Source organism: Cryptotermes secundus, unplaced genomic scaffold, assembly GCF_002891405.2.
Source record: "Cryptotermes secundus unplaced genomic scaffold, Csec_1.0 scaffold528, whole genome shotgun sequence".
NCBI classification, from domain to species: Eukaryota; Metazoa; Arthropoda; class Insecta; order Blattodea; family Kalotermitidae; genus Cryptotermes; species Cryptotermes secundus.
Genome location: NW_019724748.1, coordinates 852,010 through 876,958, shown reverse-complemented (window position 1 = coordinate 876,958; position 24,949 = coordinate 852,010). Strand labels below are relative to the sequence as shown.

The window sequence follows — 24,949 nt, the reverse complement described above, 5'->3', positions numbered from 1 at the left end:
CTGAAGCTCTGTTAAAACGCACAAAATCAGTGGCCTTCATTACGTGTGGCCCGTGTTGTTCCGACGTCGCTGATTCATGAGAACGAGCGTCCGGCAGTAGTCCGCGCTGTTAGTATTTATTAAGCATGCATGTAGATCTTCATATAAATTGATAATCAATGTTTCCCAGTACGGGCAAATCTTTATTTTTTTATACAATTGCGTTGATACCCAAGACAACAAGCTTTACTAAAATTCGTCTGACAGATGACCCCACTCACAAGTACAAATAACAAAACTATCCCTGTAACAGACCGTGGAGATCCATAGGGTTTTGAGACGTCGAGGCTCCCACATTTTCTAGACAATAGGATCACAGATGATAAAGCCTTACGCGCCGGCCGCGCTTTACCCCTAGGAAGTTTCCTAGTAGTCATCTCTGTTCGAGGCTGAGTCGACCCCAGGGCCATCATACAGCTGGAAGGATTAGGTCAATTGAAAAATCCAGTGACCTCATGGGCAATTGAACTCCTAAATTTTGTATTAGGCATATTAAGCATAAACAGCGATAGGTATTAGCGTGGACACTTTTAGTAACCTAATTTCCTTTACGAACCCCACGCTCTCTGTAAACATTCCCCTTTCAACACTGGAACAAGTAGAAGGATCTTCCTGGAACTCAGTGTGTAGAGCACGCAACCGGAGGGGCATGACGTCCTTGCCAACTTCATGTTGGGCCCCACGCTCCACGTCTCAGATAATGAGGATGCTCTCACCGTTCTGAGTGCTTTCAGCAACAACCAACAACAAAAAAGATTGGCTCATTAACCAAATTATAACTAAAAGTATTACTATTGCAATTCCATGAAGATTCAACCGGAGGAGTTGTCATTTCCGGCCCTCTTGCAGCCGTTTCCACAGAAAACCCTTCCAGGGATCCACAGCCAAATATTATAGCTATTGCAGCTACGTGATAGCTTTGTGCTCGAAATTGTGCCGTATGAAGGATAAAGATTTAACTTAATTAACAGCTCAGAAAGGAGGGAATGAGATAAAGGTACGAAAGAAGAAAGATGTGAAAGATGTAATGCGAAATAAATAATATCTTATTGAACGACAACTCTTCTGTCACCATCACGCCTACTACTACTACTACTACTACTACTACTACTACTAATAATAATAATAATAATAACAACAATAACAACAACAACAACAACCATATATCTCTGGTGTCATGACATCTGAGTCTCAAAACAGAGCTGTTTTTGCGCCACTGCAAATGAAACACGTGGCAAGCACTGCTCAAATACGTGATGTACCAAGAGAAGTTTACATTGTGATTCTGAAATCGACCCTCGGTGAACCAGACTGTAACTGCTGCAGCCTGTCTCAATTCCGCCAAGAAGGAAGAAATGTACTTCCGTTTCTTGTGCGCGGCCAAGTGACGGGTCAGGAGTTAGGAGCTGGCTGGTTGAGCCGGCCACATTCCTCTGCTAAGGCCAACACATGAGTACGCGGCAATGTAAGAATGACAGGCAGGAAAAAGCAGTACTCGGAGAAATTCTTGTCCTAGTGACACTCTCTGCTCTACATACCCCAAATGGACTGATCTGGGGCCACTGCAGTAAAGATGCAGAGCCTGCCTGCTCACGAGAGAAAGAAACAAACTCAACTAAATGGTGCATTTCTCAAGGAGCACAGTGCAACAAACGCGTAAGAAATGGCACACTTTGCGTGCCATGTCTGCTCCCCTTAATACTGTGACATGGTGGCCGTTTCTAGGAAACGAATTGACAAACACTTTTCCGCCTGGACACAAACCATCTCTGGGTGTTAAACAAACGTGTCCATGGATACGGGAATGGAAGTTGTAGAATCTTGGAAAAGACCTACTAGCGGTGGAAGCAACAAGCGTGTCTATGGATACGAACAAGCAACAAACATTTTCCATGGACACCGCTACGCTATATAAGCGGCCGTGCAAATGAAAACGAAGTCATTCGTCATTTATTTGTATTTGAGAAGTCTTTCGTAAAGTAACTCTGAACCAAGTCAGTCACAGTAGAAGACAGACTCGAAGAGAGGACAGTTGTCGTTCAAGTCAGTCGTGAGTAAGACCAGAGTAAGTCAGATCAGAACTGAACTGACGACGTATTGTGAGTTGTTGTAAATTGATCTTGATTAAGAGTGACTGTAAAAGAACTCGTTATTATTGGTCACGGAGCCATAAACACGTGACAATAACATTTGAACCGATGGACGGATTTTCATGAAATGTGGTTACGATTATGTTAGTGTCTTTAAAATTTCTTATGAGTAACACCAACATGGCATGTTCTGTTTTCTGAGGTTTAAGCGAGGTTGTAAAATGCTGCTACTTGTAACTGATTTTTTAAAAAAATATGAAAATTTTGATGTCGTAATTTTGCAGAATGAAAACCAGAGCCTTGTTGACCACGCAGTGTTTATGCATACCTAGGTTTGGTTCGATGGCTAGAGCCTAACTGAGGAAGCAGTGGTGCTAGGAATTCTATAAAGCGTAAACTTATTACAAATTCTGTACCGAGCTTTCATTTACGTGATAGAAATAACAAATATGGTGATATAGATATACCTGTGTCCGGAATCTACACTAATGGAACTCATGCACGGAAATTGAGCACTAAATTGTGTTATTATAAAGCGATACTTCCTGATAGTCTCAGCATGTACAAAGAAGCATCTGAAGAAATAAATGATTCCCACAATTTCTCGTTATGTAAGCAAGTGATAGTATTGGCATATAGACTAAGTAGTCCTAACAGAGCCGAGTTAGACTGTGGCCTTCGTTTTTTCGGTTACACCCACAACTTCCATTTTGAATTTAATCACGTATCGAGTATCGAAGGATGTTATATCAGATGTTGGAGCCATACCGAATTTGGGATGGGAGAGGCTTGGACAGAGCCCAGAAATGATCTCGTGACCACATCTTCAATTCCGCAGGAGTAGTTGCCCCTCTCATGAACAGCGACTGGCGGATGTTCAAAACAATCACATATTTCCATAGAGTCGGAACAGCTTGCGTTAGGAGTTGTTCAAGGAGTTCACTTCTGTTCATATTTATCAGATACAATCCTACTTGTATGAGGTAGAGAAGGTTCGCGTAGCGGCGAGGCTCTGGGCTTCCATTCAGGAGGTCGTCATTCGAATCTTGATCGGGGCACCGGTTTTTGTGTCTTTCCTGAGTCCTTCTAGCGATTATACCTCGGTTAGACCATGGCCGTTTCCTCCCAAATCCTTATAAATTCTTTATTCTTGTATCACACTACCATTCGACGCTATGTAGTCTGTGATGCTGACATTGAAATGTGAACCAAGGAAAAATATAAATAGAACTTGGTCTGAGTCTTCTAACAATGTCTCGTACATGTCCACTTGCTTTCTTCTCTAATGCAACATAAAATTTTATTTTAAAGGTAATTACAGTCACATTTAAATGTCCTAAAATGTCATTAACATAACATTTCATTTCACTGTCGCGACATGTTTCGGCCATATAAGGCCATCCTCAGGCAACTCAGGCCTGTATCAGCCCATACAGTTGATTCACTGCGACTAGAAGCATCTAGAAGCATGAGAACAGTCACGAAACCTTGCGCAGAGTGAAGGCGGCATAGGACTGCGCATGTGCATTCTAGTCTGTAACATTAATACCGCAGAAAAAACAAAACATGCAGTTCTCCACGTGGCAAGTACTGTGACTGGCGAACGTGTGTCGCAAGAGTAACATTCTTAAGTTCTAATTTTCAGTGAATTTTTGTTCCATAGTTCGGTAGTCGAAGTGCGGAACAGTGACTGCGAACCGCTGGTAAGTGGTAATCCTTTCTAGCTCAGCTTATACATAGCGAGCGCTAAGTGTTGCTGTGACGTCACCCGTGCCTCTAGTTGCAGGCAGTCCAATGTACGTGAAAAACAACTTCCTAAGCAGGCCAGTGTCGGGTCAGAGATGGCGAAGTCCTTGATTTAAAGACGGAAGAAGATGTAGAGCTCTGCCTGCGTTGGCCTATTGCACACCTCAGGACACGGTGAGGCTCTACAGCCCTTTGTTGAACCTTGGCCGCTTTTTCAGTTTCTTAGTTCTGTACAGTCGGTAGAACTCCTTGGACCGGGGGGGGGGGAGCAGCCTGTCGCAAGGCCACTGCCTACACACAGAATAACACAGACACAGAATAAACGCACACAGACATCCATGCCTTGAGTGAGATTCGAACCCACGATCCCAGCGTTCGAGGTAGCGAAGGCAGTTCATGCCTGAGAGCGCGCGGTCACGGTGATCGGCCAGCGGCACCATACCTTACTAAATAAAAAGAAGAAATGCATTACAACATAACAGAAAGAGGCATGAAAAAATAAAAATATGAGCCGTTACATTTGCATATGTACTAGGCGAAGAGGAGACGAGAACCAGCTAATTGAAACACATCTTGCAAGAAATCTTTATTTGCGTAATCAAATGCCTTACGATCCCTTAATTAGCGTGTCTGAAGCTGAAGACTTACTTAACAGAAACACAAGCAATTACAGAGACCTGAACTGAATTCGTGTAACTAGCACTGTAGCTAACTAACTGATCAAGTTCATGGAGCTGAGCCCTTCTTGAGAAGTCGCCAATTGTGCAACTACTCAAGTAATTCCCAGCATTTTACGGAACCACAATATTTTTACCGTGTTCACAAAAGCCCTCCACTGGTCCCTAACCTGAGCGAGATCAATCCAGTCCACACCACCCAACACTGTATCTTCTAATAAAAAACTGCTATGGACATCCGAAACAAAACACATATCTTGCAATAATCCCATACGCCTTACTGTATATCTTTAAATGAAAATCCCTTATAATAGGTATTTAACGTAAAGGTGCACAACGGTATTACAGAGATGAAACACAGCAAATTGAAGCAGCAATGTAACTCTCTGCTCATAACACACAATTTCACGGGTTGATGCTGCAGTCAGGCGATACGCTGCCAAGCTTATTGTTTTCTCTGAACATGCTTAGTGCTGCGAGTGTCTTGCGTCATTAATATCCGTACTTCGTTCTCAGTCCACGGCAGTCACATTTCCGTTGAGAAGTTTAGCGTTCATATTAGAGTAAATTAAGGAGAGCCAACTCAATCTTATCTTCGCAGGTAACCTGATACAGATGCCCCTTATCTGACTCACTTTGCTTGATATAGGAGTGGGAGTGCCAGTCACGGTAGCCGAGCGGCCTAAGGCATGTACGGTCTCCGCTCGCTCGGAAGCCGGGATTGTGGGTTCGAATCCCACACGAGGCATGGAAGTTTTGTATGTGTATATGTTTGTGTTGTCATGTGTTTCAATAGAGGCCTACCATCTATAAAATGATCATGAAACTGGCAAGGGCTCAAGGGGGCTGTACAGCCAGTGAAAAAGAAAAAGCATGGAAACTCATTTACCAGCGAGGTTGGTATTAATATTGTCAAGATAGTCTTCCACAAGAAGTTTACACCTTTACACAGTTCTTCTTCCTAGGCTTCTGCATCAGCCAAAAGTATTGTGACTTATAGACCCATTGCTAGGCAACGACTCGGTAAACACATTCCAGCGGAAGCGTACGAGCGCCACAATAGGACGTCCACTGCTATGCAACGGATCAGTAAACAAGCCTTCTCAGCAACAGGGAGGCTGTATTTTCTGCGTGGTCTGTGCCGAAGGGCTATAAAGGGGCTAAGGATGTCGTCGACCGCGCTATGGCCCTGGCCGGCGTGTAAGGCTGACAAACTTGCAGGGATAGCCTTACCTTTTTTTTATCATATATGGTTAGGTCGTGCATGAAGTTACTTTTTAAGCTTCGATTTTGATCGTTTGCTGCATTATGCGGTAACAACATGAAACCAGGAATATACAGGGTTATTCAAAAGAATGAACCGATTTCATGATGCACTGCTTCAGTTCTCAAGCATCGTCATGAAATGAGTCAGTGACCATTTGAAAGAGGAGTTATCTAGGTTGTGAATGGCTGCCACAGGGGCGCTGAAGTCGCGTCGTTCTTCCGGCAACGTTCAGTTGTTCGTTTACCCTCGGAATGGCGAGTCCTCAGCAAAAGGCGTTCTGCGTTCTCGAGTTCGCGAAAACAAAATCGGTTGTCACGGTGCAGCGTGCTTTTCGAAGGCGATTCAGCATTAATCCGCCCTGTCCTAAGAACATTCGACGGTGGTTTCGACAGTTGCAAGAGAGTGGGTGTCTGTATAAAAGACAAAGTCCAGGACGACCACTAGTCTCGGAGGAACAAGTGGCGAGAATCCGTGCTGCGTTTGAGAGGAGCCCGCGGAAGTCAACAAATCGAGCTAGCCGTGAGCTTGCGATCCCTCAATTCACTGTCTGGCGTGTGCTAACAGTACGTCTACATTTGAAACCATAGAGACTGCAGCTCGTTCAGGCACTTACCAATGACGACAAAAGGAAGCGGATGGAATTTTGTGATTCGATGCTGGAGATGATGGAAGACGAAACCTTCATTTCACGTTTAATTTTTAGTGATGAAGCGACTTTTCACTTGAGCGGCACGGTCAATCGTCACAATGTGCGTATTTGGGGATCAGAGCACCCACATGAAACAGCTGAACACAAAAGAGATTCCCCTAAGGTGAACGTCTTCTGTGCTGTGTCTCAGGACAAGGTTTATGGTCCCTTTTTCTTTGAAGGAAACACCGTTACAGGACAAACCTATCTCGATATGCTCCAAAACTGGCTCTTCACTTCACTGCAAGCAGATTCGCACGACTTCATTTTTCAACAAGATGGAGCACCGCCCCATTGGCACCTGATGGTCCGAGCTTTTTTAAATGAAAAAGTGCCCCAGCGATGGATTGGTCGGAAGGGGGCCCAAGACCTTGCTCTTTGTGCTTGGCCTGCGAGATCCCCAGACCTCACCGTGTGTGATTTCTTCTTGTGTGGATATGTAAAAGATCACGTTTATGTTCCACCGCTACCCACTAACCTCGATGATCTTAAACATCGAATAACAACAGCGATTAACTCGGTGCTTCGTGATATGCTGATACGCGCCTGGGACGAATTCTCTTATCGCATTGATGTTGCCCTTGCTGCAGGTGGTGGCGACATTGAACACTTATAAGACAGGAAATAATAGTTGACTTTGAGTAGAATACTTGTGACTTGGCTGGAGTTTTGTATTACATTCCTTTAATAAAATATTGCGTAATAAAAACGGTTAATTCTTTTTGAATAATCCTGTATTTGTTCCAGTACAAGGAGACAGCTAAGCCAACGAGCCCGGCCTGACCGGTGCTCTGTGCGCGCGGCACGACGCGACTCTGTGAGAGAGTGGTCGCTTTTCGGGCGCCAGAGTCCTCGTGGCGAGGTGGCTGGCTGGCTGGCTGCATAGTTCCAGGCGTGGCGGTGTTGTGCGTAAAGGAAGTGGAGCAAGGTTGCGCGAGTGAGGTCGTGGGTGGGGTCATGGCAAAGTCAAGGTAGGTCATATCACTTTTCCAAGGTCAGAATTTAAGTCTAAGTATTCACTGTGGGAAGAATGGTGCTGTATGTGCTGGCATGTGTAATGTTAACACGTAATCAACATGATATCAGTAAAAGTAACACTCAGTACCTATGGCTTCCTACGTGTACGCGATTGAGACCTAGCTGGCACTCCTGTGTTGCATAAGCATCCATATTTACGTACTTGAAAATAGACCACTCAGCTCTTACCCAGACGTCTGCCAAGTGCTGCCTGCTCCCTTTCTCAGGACGGTATATTGAGCCACATTTTGTTGCACCCACCTTCCTGAACACAATACGAAGTTCATCCTAGCATATGCTACTGTTACGTTTCGGAGGAACGTGCTTCGTCCATCTTCAGGGTAGAGCTCTTACGCTTCTGTCTTAAGATGGACCTAGCATGGTGCTGTAGCGATAATGCTATATTATGTTCTCGGAAGGTGCTCAATTCGAATCTCGGCCAGGTCACCGGCTACCCTGGATGAAGCTTATCGTGGCTTTCCTCAGTCGATCGAGAAAATACTGGGATAATACATTCCAAATCATTCACAACCCTGTTTACCGGTGCCAGTTGCCATAGCATTCGACCTTATATAGTCTGCCATGCTTAGAGCGTTGTAAAACAAAGAACACTACATACGCGTGTTCCTCCAAACCGTTGGTTACGATATGCCTTGAGAATCTTAAATATCTCGAAAGTTATGTCTAGAGGGAGTGACTCGTTGTGCAGTGTTGTAGTTACGTCTGTATACCCAACTGCCTGTGTGTGGACTGCGCTCTTCTGGCTTCTGACGCCTTGTGATTGGTTGATGGTTACTGACCTGAAGATAGACGCACCAGATTCCTCCGAAACATGCGTATAATAGCAGACTACACGCTGTATTAACCCAGAAGACTGTAATGTGCACTTCGAGCACCGCGAGGACCTCTCTCTATATGTAGGTCGCCTGTGAACGTACAGCGTTTCGCGAGAACAGTAATTAGACGACACGTGGATCGTGAAGTAGTCACAGGCCATGCCGCAAAACGAGGTGCCCTTGTAACCGCACAAAGGCTTTGTGGTTTTGCGTACATTGAAGGGTAATTCTGAATGTGGCGGAATTTTTGTCGTCTCTTTGATCTGTATGTGGAGTGAAATGGAAACAGGACGAAGTGCTGCCACTGACCCGAGCGGATGACAGCTTAACTAGAGTCAGTTGCCGCCGCACAGGCGAATGTGCACAGTACTGTCACAGCAAATTGCTAAACGCACGTCTCGACGCAGATTTCAAACGGTACCAAAACTTAACTAGTAACTTCGCCAATGACAGGTAATTTGTATAAAATGCGATATCACATGCTGGAAACAAAGGGGGCTTTGTGCCAGCAATGGAAGGGAAATCGGGCACGAGATCAGTGTCACAGCTCTTCAAGGCAGCGGCAGCCTTGTAACCGTCCAAATTTCGTGCATGATTCTGGTATCTTTAATTAATTTAATATGACTCAAATTAATTACATATTTTGGGATTAATTAAATTAGTGCCATGTTAGGTGGGTCCCTGTCACCACGGCACGGCGCGTCCTCAGGTTGCGGAAGGAGTAGACGTCCTCCAGGTATGGAGGGAAGCTGCGAATATAATGAATAAGCAGTCGCGGACAGCCGTCAAGGGATGGTCCTCAAGCTTGGGGTTTGGGCGTAGGGCTAACAACTCTTCACCGTAGAAATTAACTTTGTTACGAAAATGCACACAAAGCCCCGGATCTGGAGGGATCCTCTGGATAAACGTCCCAGGCTAAAGAAAACGGACATGAGATTCGGTACTGGGAGCATCAGAAGTTTGTATAGAGCAGGTTCGCTCAGGGCAGTGGCAGAAGAAATCTTAAAACAAAACAGGGTGTTGAGAAAAATATTTGAACCGAAGAGGGATGAAATGACAGGAGGTTGGAGAAAACTGCATAATGAGGAGCTTCATAACTTGTACTCTTCTCCAAGTATAATTAGAATGATCAAGTCAAGGAGGATGAGGTGGGCAGGGAATATAGCACGACCGGGGATATAGGATATTGGTTGGGAAACCAGAAGGAAATAAACCACTGAGTAGACCAAGTTGTAGGTGGGTCTACAATATTAAAATGGACCTTAGAGGGATGGAATGATATGGATTGGAATGATCTGGCTCAGGATAGGGACCAATGGAGGGCTCTTGTGAACATGATAATTAATGAACCTTCGGGTTCCATAAAATGCTGGGAAATTCTGGAGTAGCTGCAGATTTTGCTTCTTGTCAAGAAGGGCTCAGCTCCATAAGTAAAAGTACCAGAAGTATATAGGCTTTCGGAAATGTTGAAAATATTTGGATTTACGTCTTCCCAACGTCGCAGAGAAAGTGAACTATTGTGCCCGTGCAACCATAGAAGCGCTTCAATAAAAATCCAGCACAAGAGTCTTGTCTTCGGAATGAGAGAACGGGGGCCGTGTGGTGGTACCTCCTGGCCATCTGCTAACACACCTGGAATAGAGTCGAGTGCCCGCCTTACCTGAGCTAACCCATCAAACCGACACGTGAGGTTACTTTATATGAAACGAGGTTTAACAACCTTCCTGGTAAAAATTACTCTCACCCAAAGACACCCCGACCCATGGGGTGAAATTATGACAAACTGTTTTGGAGATTATGCTTCCTAAATAAAAGTTGAATTAACAAATCAAACATGCTCGGGAGGTTACGATTCAGGGACAGGACCTCCAGATATGCAACAACCGCCTGCTTTCCGGAAAATCCGAAACCGTCAACTTCCCCAGTTGCAAAAATTTCATTCAAAAAGCCATGGGATATTTGCCATAATTACTCAGCAGTTTCTCAGGCGGTGCCGTGATGTCTATGGAGGGGGCAGACTAGAGTAAGACTGGGGGCTTGTTTCCATGGCTGCAGGTGCTGTGAGACGGACTGAAATCGGGATCTGAGGTGACTATGAACGTGTCTGTCATATACGTTATGATGACTTGGTAGAATGTCTGCAACATTTCGGAGGAGTCTCGTAACTCCAGCATCAAACTCCGAAAATCTGTCAACCTTCTACCAGATTACATGTCACAAAATCCCAGAAAGTAGAAATCTTCATGGATGTAAATGGTTGTGGAAATAAACCGTCGTGGCCTATTTTGAGGTAAAATTCCAATCTTTCCAGAGGTATTCAAGGAAAGTACAAAAGACATTGATCATGAAAGCCGGTTTCTCGGCCGTGAATCGAACTGAAGACTGACATATCTGAATTCTCAGCTTGCTCTTCTGTATCTGAAATGGTTTATGCAGGTGGTATCCCAGTATTTGCATGGAGACGCTGATGAAACCAGATGAGACAGCTGTCAGAAAACGCCTCGAGAATTTGGGGCTTTTTTATTTGTAGTTCATGTTGCAGAGCTTGACTCGATTCAGTGAGGTAATAAAAATTATGCGATTTATAAAACTTCTGCGCATCTTGGTACTTCTGTGAAATATATAAGTATTTTAACATGACGACTGAAAGCCAGAATGGTGGAGCCGGAGCAGACGTTGATTGCTAGACAATGACTCGGTACTCATGTTCCCGCGGCAACGAATATTAACAAAAGATAGTTCCCGTTACAAGGAATAGCAGCAAACGAGTCGTTGCCAGGTAGCGAGTCGCTAAACAAACAATGGAAGGCTTGAAAATGGTGACTTCAGATTTTGCGGCGTGGCAGTTATAAGAGGCAGTGCATTCGTGAATTCGAGTAGCAGAGATCAGTTCGTGATTAGTGAGAGATTCTTCATGCAGATTCGCAAGACAGATATCGCTCGGAAGGAGTTCAGTGTGTGAGCTGTTAGTCAAGTGCAATTGTAAAGAAGTGCCAATAAACCCAATTATCAAACCCAGAACCCATTATTATTAGTCACGACAAACCCTTACACGTGATAGCATTCAAGGACTGCACACTGGAGGACCAGCTATCCGCTGTCAGATAGAGTGCTCTACTGCCGGCATAACCTTTGTGGTTTTCACAGACCCACTCACAACAGTAACATATGGTAATCGCTGAAAAGGTTATAATTCGTTCTGATTGCACAAAATTCCTAGATAGAAAATTGACGCTTTGCCCATCTCTGCAGTGTCGACCTTTTCAGAGGCACTTATATTCGCCCCTCAACCATTTTACTGTGAAAATGTCAGGCTACGTCATGGATTGTTGCTTTCTATGGTGCTGAAGAGCATCAGTAGATGATCTGGCCTAATGCGATTCAGACCTGCGCGGGACAACACGACACAGAAACCGCAGACATTTCGAGCCGTCCAACACGACGCAGCCGCTGTGTCTAGTGCCATTATTCATTCATACTGAGTTTCAGAATGTGAGCTGCAGACACAGTGTCTCCAGTGGATCGATAGACAGTTCCTGTTTGTCCCTCAATGGAATGTTTTATTCTTGATGTATTTGATGACGCCTTATCAACTACTTGTGCTACGTAGCGTCTCTTCGTGCCTTGTTTAATGACGCTGTCAGTAACTCGGATGTAGGGCTATAGCGTCAAATTACGGAATCATAATGGAACAAGGAATTCCGGGAAAACTAATCGCCTACGTGCCTTTGTTACGACACGGACCGCATAGAAAATGACGTCTCCAACAATTCTTCCTGTGAATTCGGTGCTGCAGGAACGTGTTGCCTAGCAACAACAGAGGTGATAGACATACAGACACACAGACCACAAGGTGATCTCACAAACCTAATTTTATTTCTACAACAGAAGTACTCCAAACTGAACTGGCAAGGATGTGGAACGAAGGTAGGCTTATTATCTCTGGATCTGTCTGGACAGTCGGTGGACCGGCCAGGATTCCAACTTGACCCTTCCAGATACAAGTCAGAAGCACCGTCGCTTCTGCCAGCTTCCTCGGTTATGACGAATTGGCAGCCCAGGATATAAAGTGTTGCCTCCCAATTTGCTGCCAGGCTTATGAAGACGTGACCGCGGGAGGTAAATGGAGGCGACAGATAACTGCACGCAAGAGAATGCAACAAGCAAACTGTTTCCCGATTTCAGTATGTATTGCACAGCAGAAAATGTGTTTCAAGCACAGTTTTAGTCAAATATAAAGTGAGTTGAGGCCCCAACATCTTAACACCCCCTACCCATTGAACAGGTGGCTGGGTGAGCTCCAGTGACTGGAAGTTGCCGGATGTCGAGCCCTAGCCTAGCCGCTCTGATGCACTGGTGCGTCGTGTAGTCTAGAAGATTACGGTAGTTCTAGCACCCGCGCATGATGCATGCAAACGACACAACGGTTTTGTGCGTGTGTACATATGTGCTCAGACTTGCTTATGATTCATGCATGTGCTGCAACCTTGGACTCTGAAATGAGCATACAAAACACTCAGGCAAGTATGTATGTATGCAGCAGTATATTCGCCCAACCAAGGTTCATTTACCCCATAATATCTTCCGGTCTCTCTTGATTTTGCCCCCTAAATCCAGAATGTGATACCTCCCTTAGCTGCATCCGAGCGCCGCTTATTGAGAATACCTCGCTGGTATTATGAACCTCAGTGAAACTCCGCGAGTAGTAAGTAAATGGTTATAGCATGATGTCAAAATATGTTTTCAGGTTTTCCTGATCACGTGACTTGCACCCGTTTTGTACGTTTCACACGCGCAAGCGACAGTCCTTCGGCGGGGTTTGGTGCCGAAAGAAAACGGTTGCTATTTACTGACCGTACTGAAGTAAATACTCGTATATTGCTTATTTATTCCGGCGGTCATATGAATCGCGCTGGGCGGGGGATCAGCCCGTCGCAAGGCCACTACCTGCACACAGGAAAACACAAACACAGAATAAGTACATACACACCGATGCCTCGAGTAAGATTCGAACCCGCGATCCCAGCGTTCGAGCGAGCGAAGACAGTTCATACCTTGGACCGCTCGGCCACTGTGGTCGGCCTGAACCATACATAAGTAAGAGTAAAAAGGAAAACAAGCAACGCAATGTGCCTTCGAGTGGCCTGAGTTATTCTGAACGGCAGATCGTTGTCGCAGTTCTATTTAGAGTGGCAAGAGAAGCTGTGAGCTACCCGAGTCCCTTATTAGCGTCAAGTTTACAGCACGTGTATATCCGGACTTGCATTCATCTCTGTATTATTGCACACGAATTCCTACAAAATAAGACTGCTTCGTGCTATCGACGGAACATTAAAACAAAGAACGTCTGACGCTATATAATCTCGGTACTAATAGCGTCGGTAAATAACCAACTTAAAAAAGAAAACGAAAGGATGAAAGGAGAAAATTCCCTAGCTTAGAGGCCTGCCTGTTGTGATGAATAAGGTTTCTGGACAAATAGTGTGTTGTATTTTATAACGAGAGAATTTGTTTCAAGGCGATCAGCATTTTGTACGCTTTTATAGATCCGATTTATGATTTATTTTATTGCTCGGCTGATTTACACCTAGCCTCAATTTTCAGTCTAATGTAAACGTGGGAGTCGGCAATTTTATACAGGCGCGCTATTTTCTTCTCATGTTTCGTTCGCACCTCTACCCGGGGCGGAAGTGACGTAATGATGCAGCAGTGAGTTTCCTGCTACCGCACACCCAGCATCAGACGGGTTAGGTCATAACTCATAATGTACAGCAGGAAGCCTAAGCCAGACTTCGGCATCTTAACACCTACAGCCAGGTTCTCACAGCTGCTTCTGCTGAGCCCCCCCCCCCACATAGAGACCAAGTTTCTCAACACTTCGTCACAGCAATACAAAAATTGAAGACGCTGAGAAACCGTCACCGGTGACGTAATTCAGTTAGGGTACAGGACACGGATGTCGGATCAGGAAAAATTAATTAATAAAACAGTGAAAACAGCACAGCAGCCACGAGCAAAGCCTGGACGATATAAAGAACCTCCACATCAAGATAGCCAGGTGGCACAATATCTGCCCCATATAAGAGGGACGATGGGAGGACGAACACGAGCCTTCATGGTTAATTAATTAATTAATTAATTAATAAAACAGTGAAAACAGCACAGCAGCCACGAGCAAAGCCTGGACGATATAAAGAACCTCCACATCAAGATAGCCAGGTGGCACAATATCTGCCCCATATAAGAGGGACGATGGGAGGACGAACACGAGCCTGCATGGTTTACGAATTTTAATTATTGACAATCCAAAAAAATTTTAATTAGCATCAAGAAATTTTATACAATTTTATAAAAAACTTTACATTCCCAGGAAACTGCTGTGTTTGTGAAATGTTCTAGTTTGTGTACTATGTATTGTAGCATATAAGTGTACGTACTTTACGTCTAAACAACTTATGTGATGGTGGTTTCCTATTTGTAGTGATGTTTGCCCTCTGAAGATGGTCCACAGAGACCGAAACATGTAAGGGTGTTGAGTTTTCATGTAGTAAAAAACTTACAGGTCACATTGGACGGAGTGATTTATATTTGTAATTAATTCTTGTTTGACATAAGGGAAATGTTTGTAAAGTACGCTGCCCCTAAGCGCGCCGCCAGCCCTTGCCATGAGCCTCCGATGGGATCATGTTCTCCTCTTGCTGTTACCTACGTGTATGTAGGGACCGTAGGGACTGCCGTCACATCTCCCACTTTCAGTCTGTTACCCTTTGTGAGGGATGTACGCATGCGCATTTAAATTTGGTTCAGACGTCATGCCATAAGACTTCCATGATTTTAATTCTCCAGTCAGCACGTCATTTAACGACAGCGTGAACTCATTTATGGTTTGCTGCCTCTTCTGCGATATAACGTCCTCTAGTCCAGTGAAAGTCAACTGACGTTTCGAGGGAACATATTACCCCCATCTTCAGGGTTTAAGACTAAGCGAAACTTTGTTTCATGCCTGGTTCTTGCTGGTTTCTTACTTGAATTTCTTTCGACCCTGAATATGAATATGTTCCTCTGAGACGCTGCTTGACTTCAAGCGGAATACACGGTGCTATATCCCAGAAGACGAAACTGTTCTTCTTCATGGTTTAACGGCTCTGCCGGTATCTCAAGCTAGGCAGATTCCTGTATACCCAGTGGTAGGACAGTCAGTGTGAATAACGAATTGAAAAGGATGTGGCCCAAAATGAGGTAGTCTCTACAGGAACTGAGGTAAAGTTAAAGTTGTTCTTGTGTCCAACTAATTAAGGACTATGCCATAAAGACGCGGTCAGTTTCAGGACCCTTCCTCTTTACCCTCGGGGAAACATCCCCCGATACCCATTAGGTAGATAGGCTGGGTGAATCCCAGAGCCGGCCTTGGAGGAAAGGAAATTCTTGCCCTCGCTGGGAATCGAACCCTATCCATCCAGCCTGTAGCGCGTCATTATACCGACTGAGGGCCTGAAATTCTGTAACTATCTGCTGACAGGAAGCTGTAGTTGCTGTTCAGTTTGATGGGGCGCGCTGACGAACCGTGTAGGTTGCCTTACAAACTTCTTTTGTGAGTTAAGAATTAGAAAAATGGCGGAGGCTCGAGACAGTTGACATGTAGTAGAAATCTATACTAGCGGTAGTTGTGCACTGAAGTTGCCATTAGTTACTGAACTCGAACTACACGGAATACTACCGCGTTCAGATATGATCAAAAAAAAAGAAAAAAAGAGAGAGAATATAAAATTTCCCCTCTCCAAACATTTTTCACTCCGAAGATGCGCGATCAGCTTCACGCTTCACCCCCGCATTCCCGGCCGGGGAGAGACTTGGTGCCTATTGGATGAAATGCTGGGTGGGCTCCAGAGCCGGTCTGGAAATCTCTCTGCCTGTCGAGAATCGCAGTTTTAGTGTTGTGATTTCCCTATCCCGTCTTTTGTGATATGTGACAGAGATGCCGAGACAGGGAACGTCCTGAAGGAATACGCGCTACTCGAGAACGAATTGAACAACACGTCGCCTGTGTACTCAACAGGCACACACAGCGCCTCAGGGGACCGATCGTCACAAGAGCTGTCTTCACGGAGTCTTCACGTGGTCTCCGTTTACATTGCTCACTCACGAGTGTGGATCAGAAATAATAAACAAACTTCTTTCAACGGCTAGAACCTGAACAGCCTTTCTTGGTTGCTCGCCTGTGATGTATGGATGAAGGTTGGACTAAGAGACTGTTGAAGTAAAAGCACTCTCGGTCGTTCTTAGCTATTTAAATGTTCACGTATTTCCGAAGGATTTGCTAGCTGTCTTATCCTGCATTTTGTTGGCGAGGCATGAACATACACGTATACCTCGAATCTCCTTACTAGTGTCTCACAGAGCTGCTGTGTTTCTCTGCACAATATGCTTGAGGGTGCTGAGGAGAATATTTAGTGAGCTAAGAAAGAAGAGGGCCGGTCACGGTAGCCGAGCGGTCTAAGGCATGCACTGTCTTCACTCGCTTGGAAACCGGTATCGTGGGTTCAAATTCCACTCAGGGAATGGATGTTTAGTTTGTGTGTGAGTTTTTCTGTGTTTGTGTATAAGTAGAGGCCTTGCGACGAGCTGATCACCCGCCCAAGGAGTCCTACCGAATGTATAAGATCTAGAAAAACCGAAGTGAACGGGAAGTTCATGAAGGTAGGCCTAGGCCCACTGGGGCTGTAGTGCCAAGGGGGGGGGGGAGAAGAAGAAAGAGGTGACAGGAAGCTGAACAAATACGCATAATGAAAATTTTCATAACTTGTCTACACTTTTCAAAATATTGGTAGGATAATCACAGCGGGGTGTTGCGGGTTCAGATCTCGGCCGGCCTACCGACCGTCCGGGCTGAGGTGTTGATGGTTTTCCTGGGTCCCTCCAGGCACGTGCCTCGCATGTCATTCCATGCTACGTCAAACAAGCTACAAAGAAATAAATGTAGGCTTCGTTTCACGCTTGGGCAGCTGCATCCACAGGAAAGTAAAGCAGGTGGGCATCGCCCGTACCTCTGCCTTTCCAACAGGCCCATGTCTGGTTGCTGTTACCGACTGTGCCACCTCCGCTAGCAGTTATCACATTAAACCGTAAAACGTGAAGTAAAGCCATGACGTTACAACTTTCATTTCCGTTCAGATTTAGAATTACAGTCGCACAACGAGAAGGCACTGAATCATCGCTGGAAGAAGCTTGCTTAAGATCTATTCACACTACATCAAACGTCGCAGACAGGGGACGCACTAGCAACGAACCGACAGTTTGATCTGCACACATCGGTTTGTTACAGCATGTCTCCTCGAATCTCTTGCTAGCCACAGCGACTGAACAAAGTGATTCAGCTGTTCCTGCAGCTCTATTACAAGGAGACATTTCCAAGCAATGACGACAGTGTAGATGTATTAGCTTCATAATTCCTTTTCTTGCAAAATTGGAAGGGTAACATTGTACTCTCTATAAATTATGGTTCACAAAGAATAAGTGGATGACAACACCAGCATTATAGCTGCTTCCAAATGACAAAGTAGCAATCGGAGTTTTGTTAATAAAAATTCGAGATGTTGTGGTTAGACAGGACACTTCCCTTAGGGAAAGAATAATGCCAATAGGGAATATTAGGAATTATCTTATAGAAAGTTTGCTCTATTAAGTGAAGTCCTGCGTTTTGTTTCGAATCGCAGATTTACGGTCCTGTATGATAGGATTCAGCTGCAGATAAAGCAAGGCAAGATGTCATATCTGAAATGGACCAGAAAGTAGGCGGTCACTTAGGTGATCTGGTGAACAAGATGTAACATTTTCAGATTTGAAAAATGTCCCTATTATCTACTCCGCGTTTTTGTGTCTGTTCGCATGTAACAGATGTGGAAACGCTTAAGAGACTGTCATGAAATTTCATATTTGGCAGTTTTTCTCAATATTTCTACTTATTTTTGTAGACAATAATAATGGACCCTTTACGTGAACCCCAGCGGGTTTTCGCGTGTCGCTGACTGTAACTCGCAAAATCTTTAATGGAGCGAATATTTCGAACTGACGTAAAAAAAATAATATTCAATATTTTTTTTCCGTAAGTCTTGAGGTTTTCGAAGTAACTCGAGAAAATGGATTTGTGTGGCTTCTTATCTCACAACACGAGAGCCGATGGATTGATTCCGGTCAAGTCTTTGCTGGAGGCAGGCCTAACTCGCTCCACCGCCGCACATGCTTTGCGCTGTTTATAAGATTATCGACAGTTGGCATCCACGAATTTGAAAATGTAGAGGCAAAGTAAACATGGCACAATTGTAGTCCTATTTCCTAATATATTTCCTCTTGACGTCATATTCACAGGCGTCGCCAAGTTTTTATCAGAAGAGCCAATTTCTCGGAGAGAAATTTCAATAGGGGAGGCAGTCACAAAATTTCCTTAGAAATTTACACTGAAGCCCTTTAAGACTCTTATTACTGAGATAAAGAAATGTTTAATTCCTACATTTCCTTCTTTTCTTCGCTTTAGATCTTCTTAATCTAGAGAAGGCGACAGTTGCCCAGTTTTCCTCCTTTGCCTTCGGCGTCTATACTTATATTGCGTAAAATCTCGTGGTTTTAAAAGTGACAAAATCTGTTTTCGATTCTCTGCCGATACTCGATGTGAGGCGACCCATACACGGACGAGTTTGACTCATTGGAACCCGAGCCGAGTCGGACTCGCGAGCCAGACTCGTACGTGTATGGGCCCCCTGACGGTAGCTTGTCCAACTCTCAGAGCATGCTTCGCCACTTTGCCGACCGGTGCCTGTCTGTGACGTATACTGTGAACATACATTTGGGAATATTTTTCCCGTTGCCTGTCGGTAACGTTGCGTACAGTGTGAACAGACCTTCATATTCCGTCAACACTGTTTATTTCATGTAGACCCCAAGTCCGTTTTATTGCTTTTATTATGTTGCAGAAGCATCAGATGACGTCAGCTTCGTGCATGATGCCGTGTGCCTGTGCTGCTGTGTGTGTGTGAGCAAGAAACGTGGAAATGTTGCTTCCAACTTTTCGTCTTCTTTCTGTCTGAAATCCTGCATATTTACTAGACGGTTGTACGGATCGGGGGAATGTCTCTTGGTGACAGAAAGCCACTGCAGTTCGTTGTTAGTGGGCGAACCAAATGGATGGAAGTGAGGGAGGTGCTGAGATATTAGTGCAGCTCATTTCTCCTGAAGAATTACCCGTCTGTGAGTGCGTTCACCACGAAGACCAGAAAAAGCTTACATCGCCGAGGTCCGGGAAGCGGTGTTCTGCCGAGGAATGGCAGACGGTGCTACTGTTTCTTCACGCATGGCACCCGCCCTACTTCATATTCTTCATCAGCATCCTGGAGGTAAGGCAGTGACTAATATCTTCAGTAAATTAACTGAACTTAATCACTGGAGTGATTAATATCCTTTGCTGGCGGAAACGTCTTGGCCCTTAAAAAAAGGACTGAGATATTATACTGCACCCGAGAATACGTATTTTCCAAAGGCTCTCTGTCATATGTTGCAAATTGTATTGGCCTCTGCTCATTTCTTGCTTCAAATCTGAACACACTGCACAGGCTCAGAGATCATTTCTGTACGTCAGAAGCATAAGGACTGAAGAGATGACAGAAACGCGGGCTTGCAACAGCTTCTGTTTCTGATGTACATATTTTTACTGACATTTAAATAATCGCGCACTGTACTGAGAATGTTTCGAATACAAATTTCGTAATTCAGTAAGTCTATATTTCTTATTGTCTATACTAGCTTTTCGTGCGATGATCGTTTCTGTGACATTTGACACAGGTCTCTTTGAGACTCGTGTAAAGTAACGGCTAATTCGCCTTCAACTGTTACTGTGGATCTCTCACTAAAACATTCAATCAATTTTGAATGATCATAATAATCACTCTAACGGTCATCCAAATATTCCTATACGGAATATGTGAACAGCCACGGCGTTCAAATTGTGCGTTTATTTAATCGCTTTGGTCAAAGACCACACGAGGTAGAAACCGGGCTGGAATGATTATCGGCGTTAGAAAATTGTAATGGATAACTGATAATTCAGGTAAGGTTCTTCGTTAAGAATCAGAAATATTGCTAATATATTCCAGACGATTACCGTAAACCTGCAGAAACCTGTTTAAACAGCATTAATTTCACATGCACAAGAGATAATGATGGATTTATAAGATGCTGAAAACAAATTTAACAGCGTGAGATGTAGAATATAAAAGGAACAGGAAACAAAGAACAGAAATTTGGAGATCAAATGGTTCAGTGTCCAAGTCCCCTTGTCAACCTTACGTTAACGCGTCTGGTAACGTCAGGTAAAACTTAAAATTGCTTTGATATTCTAGAACTACATTGTCGCTTGCAGACCCATTGCTAGACAACGACCGCGAAATAAGCAGCTCTACAATAGCCGTTGCTAAGTAATGGATCTGTAAACAACGGCCGTTGCTAGCTAATGGCCGCAACATACAAGCACACAACAATAGGAGAACTGTTGGAAGCGGTGTTGTCTGTGCGGTCCGTGCCGAGGCTATATAACGAGGGCCACCTGCCATCTGAAGAGAGTCTCGGGACAGCAGTGAGAATAGTAGGAGGCTGATGTCAGATGACCGCCAACCTGGGAATTAGTTGGAACGATGAATTAGTTGTGGGCCTTGTGGGACAGCCGTCAGCCGGTAAGAATCTGAGCCGGACAATCCTAGCAATCCGAACTGCCGAACCAACTTACAGTAATCCCCCCCCCCAATAGTCTGCACCTCCAAAAATTGCTAATTTAATCCGGTTATTTTACTTCCTTGCGGTAGAAATGAATTCTTATGAGACATGACAGAATATGTTAATGTAACTGCCCCTGTAGGTCGTGAAATGTGCAACCCGGTAACCGCCAGACCCGAGTCCGGAGTGCACTCGAGTGTCTGTGGGTTCCCCCCTCCCCCTCCTACAAATCTTTTGGGTAAATACGTAATTTTGCAATATAATTTCGAATTCTTCATTCGAAGTCCAGTAAACCGAATGAATCACTAGTGGTTTAATTAGTTCGGATTATCGGGGCTGCAGTAGGTAGCATTTGTGAGTACAGGTGTCAGTTTTCCATGATGCGGTCAGTGTAGGAAGCATTTACCGACCATTGTGCTAATTACACAAATTTGAACTCAGAGAGGAAGAAGTGATTTGGTAACAGACAACTGTTAGGCGGATAATGACATTTTAGCGTTAATTCTGTTATATTTTCAAGCAGCTGATCTCCCTGCGCATCACGAAATAACACGTTTATGTGCACAACACGGCCATCTGTTTTCCATACAAACACAGAATTCAACTGGGTTTTACTCAGCTGCTGCCTTCTAACATTAGCGTGCCAGTATTTCTGCCCAAGGGTAAAGTGAGTACTGATCTCAGAAGTAAATAAACCGCTCTGGAGCTGCTGTTACTTCATGCACTTGAACCTAATCCTTAAGAAAACTTGCAAGCCCAGTGAAAGTCCGTCAGGTTTCCTTTTCCTCAAATGATATCGACGAACCTGAAATAATGATCAATAGCCATAATTTGCAGCTGTCATGCAGTGCTGCTTCGCTGTCTGTGTTGATAGGCCTTCGAAAGGGTGGGGCAACAGCAAGCATGGAAGCGATAATAAATTCATATACAACTTTCGTCGGATATCCCGAAGGGAAGAAATTGTCTGGAAGACCACGTATATGTAACAATGATGCAGGCTATTAATACATGGATGGTAAGATATCAATTTTTCAGCCCCCCCCCTCTCTTCATATCATTTTTACCAGTACTGTTGAAAATACTGCAACCGCTCTTACGCCCTTTATTTTCTGATGTTGGTTGGGTTCCGGTGGCATTGAAAGTCTTCCTCAGGATCGTTTACGGGTCTTGGATTATGAGACAAAGGGTAATGATATTACGACTGCACACATTACAATTGCTTACTGGTTTAATATATTATTTGCAGAACACGTCTATCTGTCGGAATCACCAAATTAGAAGTCCCCCCTTGAAGCTCGGACTATATCCTTGAGTTTGGGGACATTAATTCTCCCACCCTCGCAGATATATGTCATCATTGCTTCTCATTCGATCATTCAAACGGAAGGCGGGTGTTACAACTTTGAATCCTCCAATACCCTCCTACAATTATATCTTCGAAGCCGCTGGTCCAGCGATATTCCCAACGATTCCTGAGACCTCGCTGGACTGCAGCTGCGAAGTGTAATATTTCAAACGATAAGCGGCATCCTTTGCTCATAATATATATATTTATATTGGTTTCACGTAACAACTGACACTATGGCACCACTATCCCGTGCCGCAGGGATATGAGTGTCAGTTGTTTATACGCCGCTCACACCAAGTCTTACTCCAATATTCCAATTTCATCACTAGCTTAAATTGGACGACTTCAATACCTACGTTCATTACATACACGTTACTAGGCCGCGCCATAGCTCAAGCGGTTATTCGCTGGTTCGATCCAGGGTATGGTCAAGTGGGATTTGTGGTGGACAAAGTGGCGCTGGGGCAGGTTTTATTCGGTTTCCCCTGCCAATCTTCATTCCACCAATTGCTCCACAATCACCCTCACCTATCATCTGGGGCTGGTACAATACAAAAGTGGCTGCAGTACAAGGGACTTAGTCCCACCCCACTAGCAATAAAAAAATAATACTACTCTAGAGCAGATGTCATAAAAAGGAAATAAATGAGGCCTCACCAGAGGTCCTAGCATTCTGTCCTGGTATGGAACCTCGTGAAGCAATCTCCTTCATGCAGGGGGACTTTGCATGTGTTGCAGATATATCTGGCGTCTTTACGTTATTTGTCAGCCCCTCACACTCGGCAGGGTTTCTGTGGATATTTCTTTTGTCCAACTCCAACAGCCGCCTGAAGTTGGTGCTCCTTCATGACTCCTGAGAGTCTCCCAACAGGATATCTTCTTGGTTCATTGGGGGGGGGGGGCTAGGATCATCGTTTTCATCGGCGGCTTCTACGTCTCTTCTAAGGTCATTCCTGCCCAATAATCTGCCACCTCAAGTAGAAATTATTTGATCCTGGGTTATGCAAACTTGTGCACTCGAAAGAAACCGAATAATGCACAATTGCCGAACCAAAGCACGACCTCTTTACTCCATTTTATGTTTCTTTAGGGTTTGCTCTGTCAACACCTTTCATGAACCTGTACTGAATTACAGAGGTTGGCTTTTTCTATCCTTTCTCCAAATTTGTTGGTGACCTCTCCAATTATGCCGTTATATAATGTGCTAATCACACGAACCGCCCTCTCATCCTCTTCCTGTACGACAGACAGTATCGTCCATCTTTTTTTGCTTGAGAGGAACCAGCCAATGACTTTGGAATCCCCATATTGGCCCTGATTGTTCTGCAAACTCCTGTCTTCCTTATGAGTAGCTTTCCTGCAATTTCGACACTAATATAATAGTTATCCTGGTAAACATGGTGCCATAGGTCGAGGTAAGGTTCCAGGACTGAAAATACGGTCTCTTCCACTTGTTACCTTCTGCAGTACATATTTCCATATTGTCAATATGGCCTGTGGTGGCCTCACACCATGCGGACCAATATACTGTACTTCACGAGTTTACCATTGCACGTCCTGAACCTGAGGCGCTCTCGCCCTTGGATCATCGCCTTGTCAAGTGATAGCGCTTGTGGTGGTCTGCAGTGTCTCGTGAATGTTTCAACTTGGTTATCTAAAATCGGCCTGATCTTGTGTAGTTTGTGTTTCATCATCCAGGTTGGAATTGTCATTGTAATGCCAAAAATTCCAAACATGCTCAAATATGTTTCTGCTTATTAGCTTACCAAAAATTGGAATTTATATTAATTTACTGGTGCTCCGGTAATCTCTAGTTTTATTTTCTTTGACATGGCCCATCAAAATGATTATTGTAAGAAACTTATTCTTATATGTAATGCTAACATCTTTCCATGCTAAAAACTTTGAGGGCGTTTTTGTATTTGTCTGCGTTTTGAGTATGGCATAAATTTGATTATTGCACAAGAATTTCAAGAATATCATTCTCAAGAAAGCGGGTCACTACTTCAGACATACGGGTAGGATCATCGGGTGTAAATGTGAGACAACTGTTACCTAAATCCTGTTCTAAATATCTTAAATCATCATTATTAGTCCAACAGTCATCAACATCATCATCAATGTATACATCTTTATCACTCACCTTTAACCTCGCTCTTTTTCCGCCTTCTGTGACGCTGAGGGTCCCAAATCATAGTCCTCCTCCTCCTAGTTATGATCTTCACTACTTTTATCACTTTCACAATCACTTGAAGCATCTGATAACCGGTCTGCATTTAATTCTTGCACAATTTCATCGTCTAACAAACTTTCCTCAACAACGAAGTGCCATCTTGAAACTAGAGTAGACGGAAGATAGAAAATCGCGATTTTTTAAATAAACAGAACACTGTAAAAGAAAACCAATGTGTATATTGACATCTAGAAACATTCAAATCAACGTAATACAGAGTTACAAGTTGAATAAATCTCCGTTAGATGG

The 24,949-nt window shown here is 44.2% G+C and overlaps 1 protein-coding gene and 1 long non-coding RNA gene across 3 annotated transcripts in view; one reads left to right on the top strand and one right to left on the bottom strand.

The window, feature by feature from the left end:
• The window catches only part of LOC111862875, a 43,223-nt gene that overhangs the window by 4,302 nt on the left and 13,972 nt on the right, over window positions 1-24,949 (bottom strand). Inside the window, exon 2 of the long non-coding RNA XR_002842505.2 lies at window positions 24,611-24,856. This is a non-coding gene — a long non-coding RNA (uncharacterized LOC111862875). The remainder of the gene's footprint in view (window positions 1-24,610; window positions 24,857-24,949) is intronic.
• Window positions 3,730-24,949, top strand: part of LOC111862874 (protein rhomboid) — a 29,161-nt gene continuing 7,941 nt past the window's right edge. Inside the window, exons 1-3 of one of the 2 annotated variants that reach the window (XM_023848641.2) lie at window positions 3,730-3,832; window positions 7,255-7,478; window positions 19,328-19,747. In XM_023848641.2, the coding sequence (XP_023704409.1) occupies window positions 19,535-19,747 (213 nt within the window). In that variant the 5' untranslated portion in view covers window positions 3,730-3,832; window positions 7,255-7,478; window positions 19,328-19,534. Of the gene's footprint in view, window positions 3,833-7,254; window positions 7,479-19,327; window positions 19,748-24,949 lie in introns of those variants that run through there. The other variant, XM_023848642.2, reaches the window with a different exon arrangement.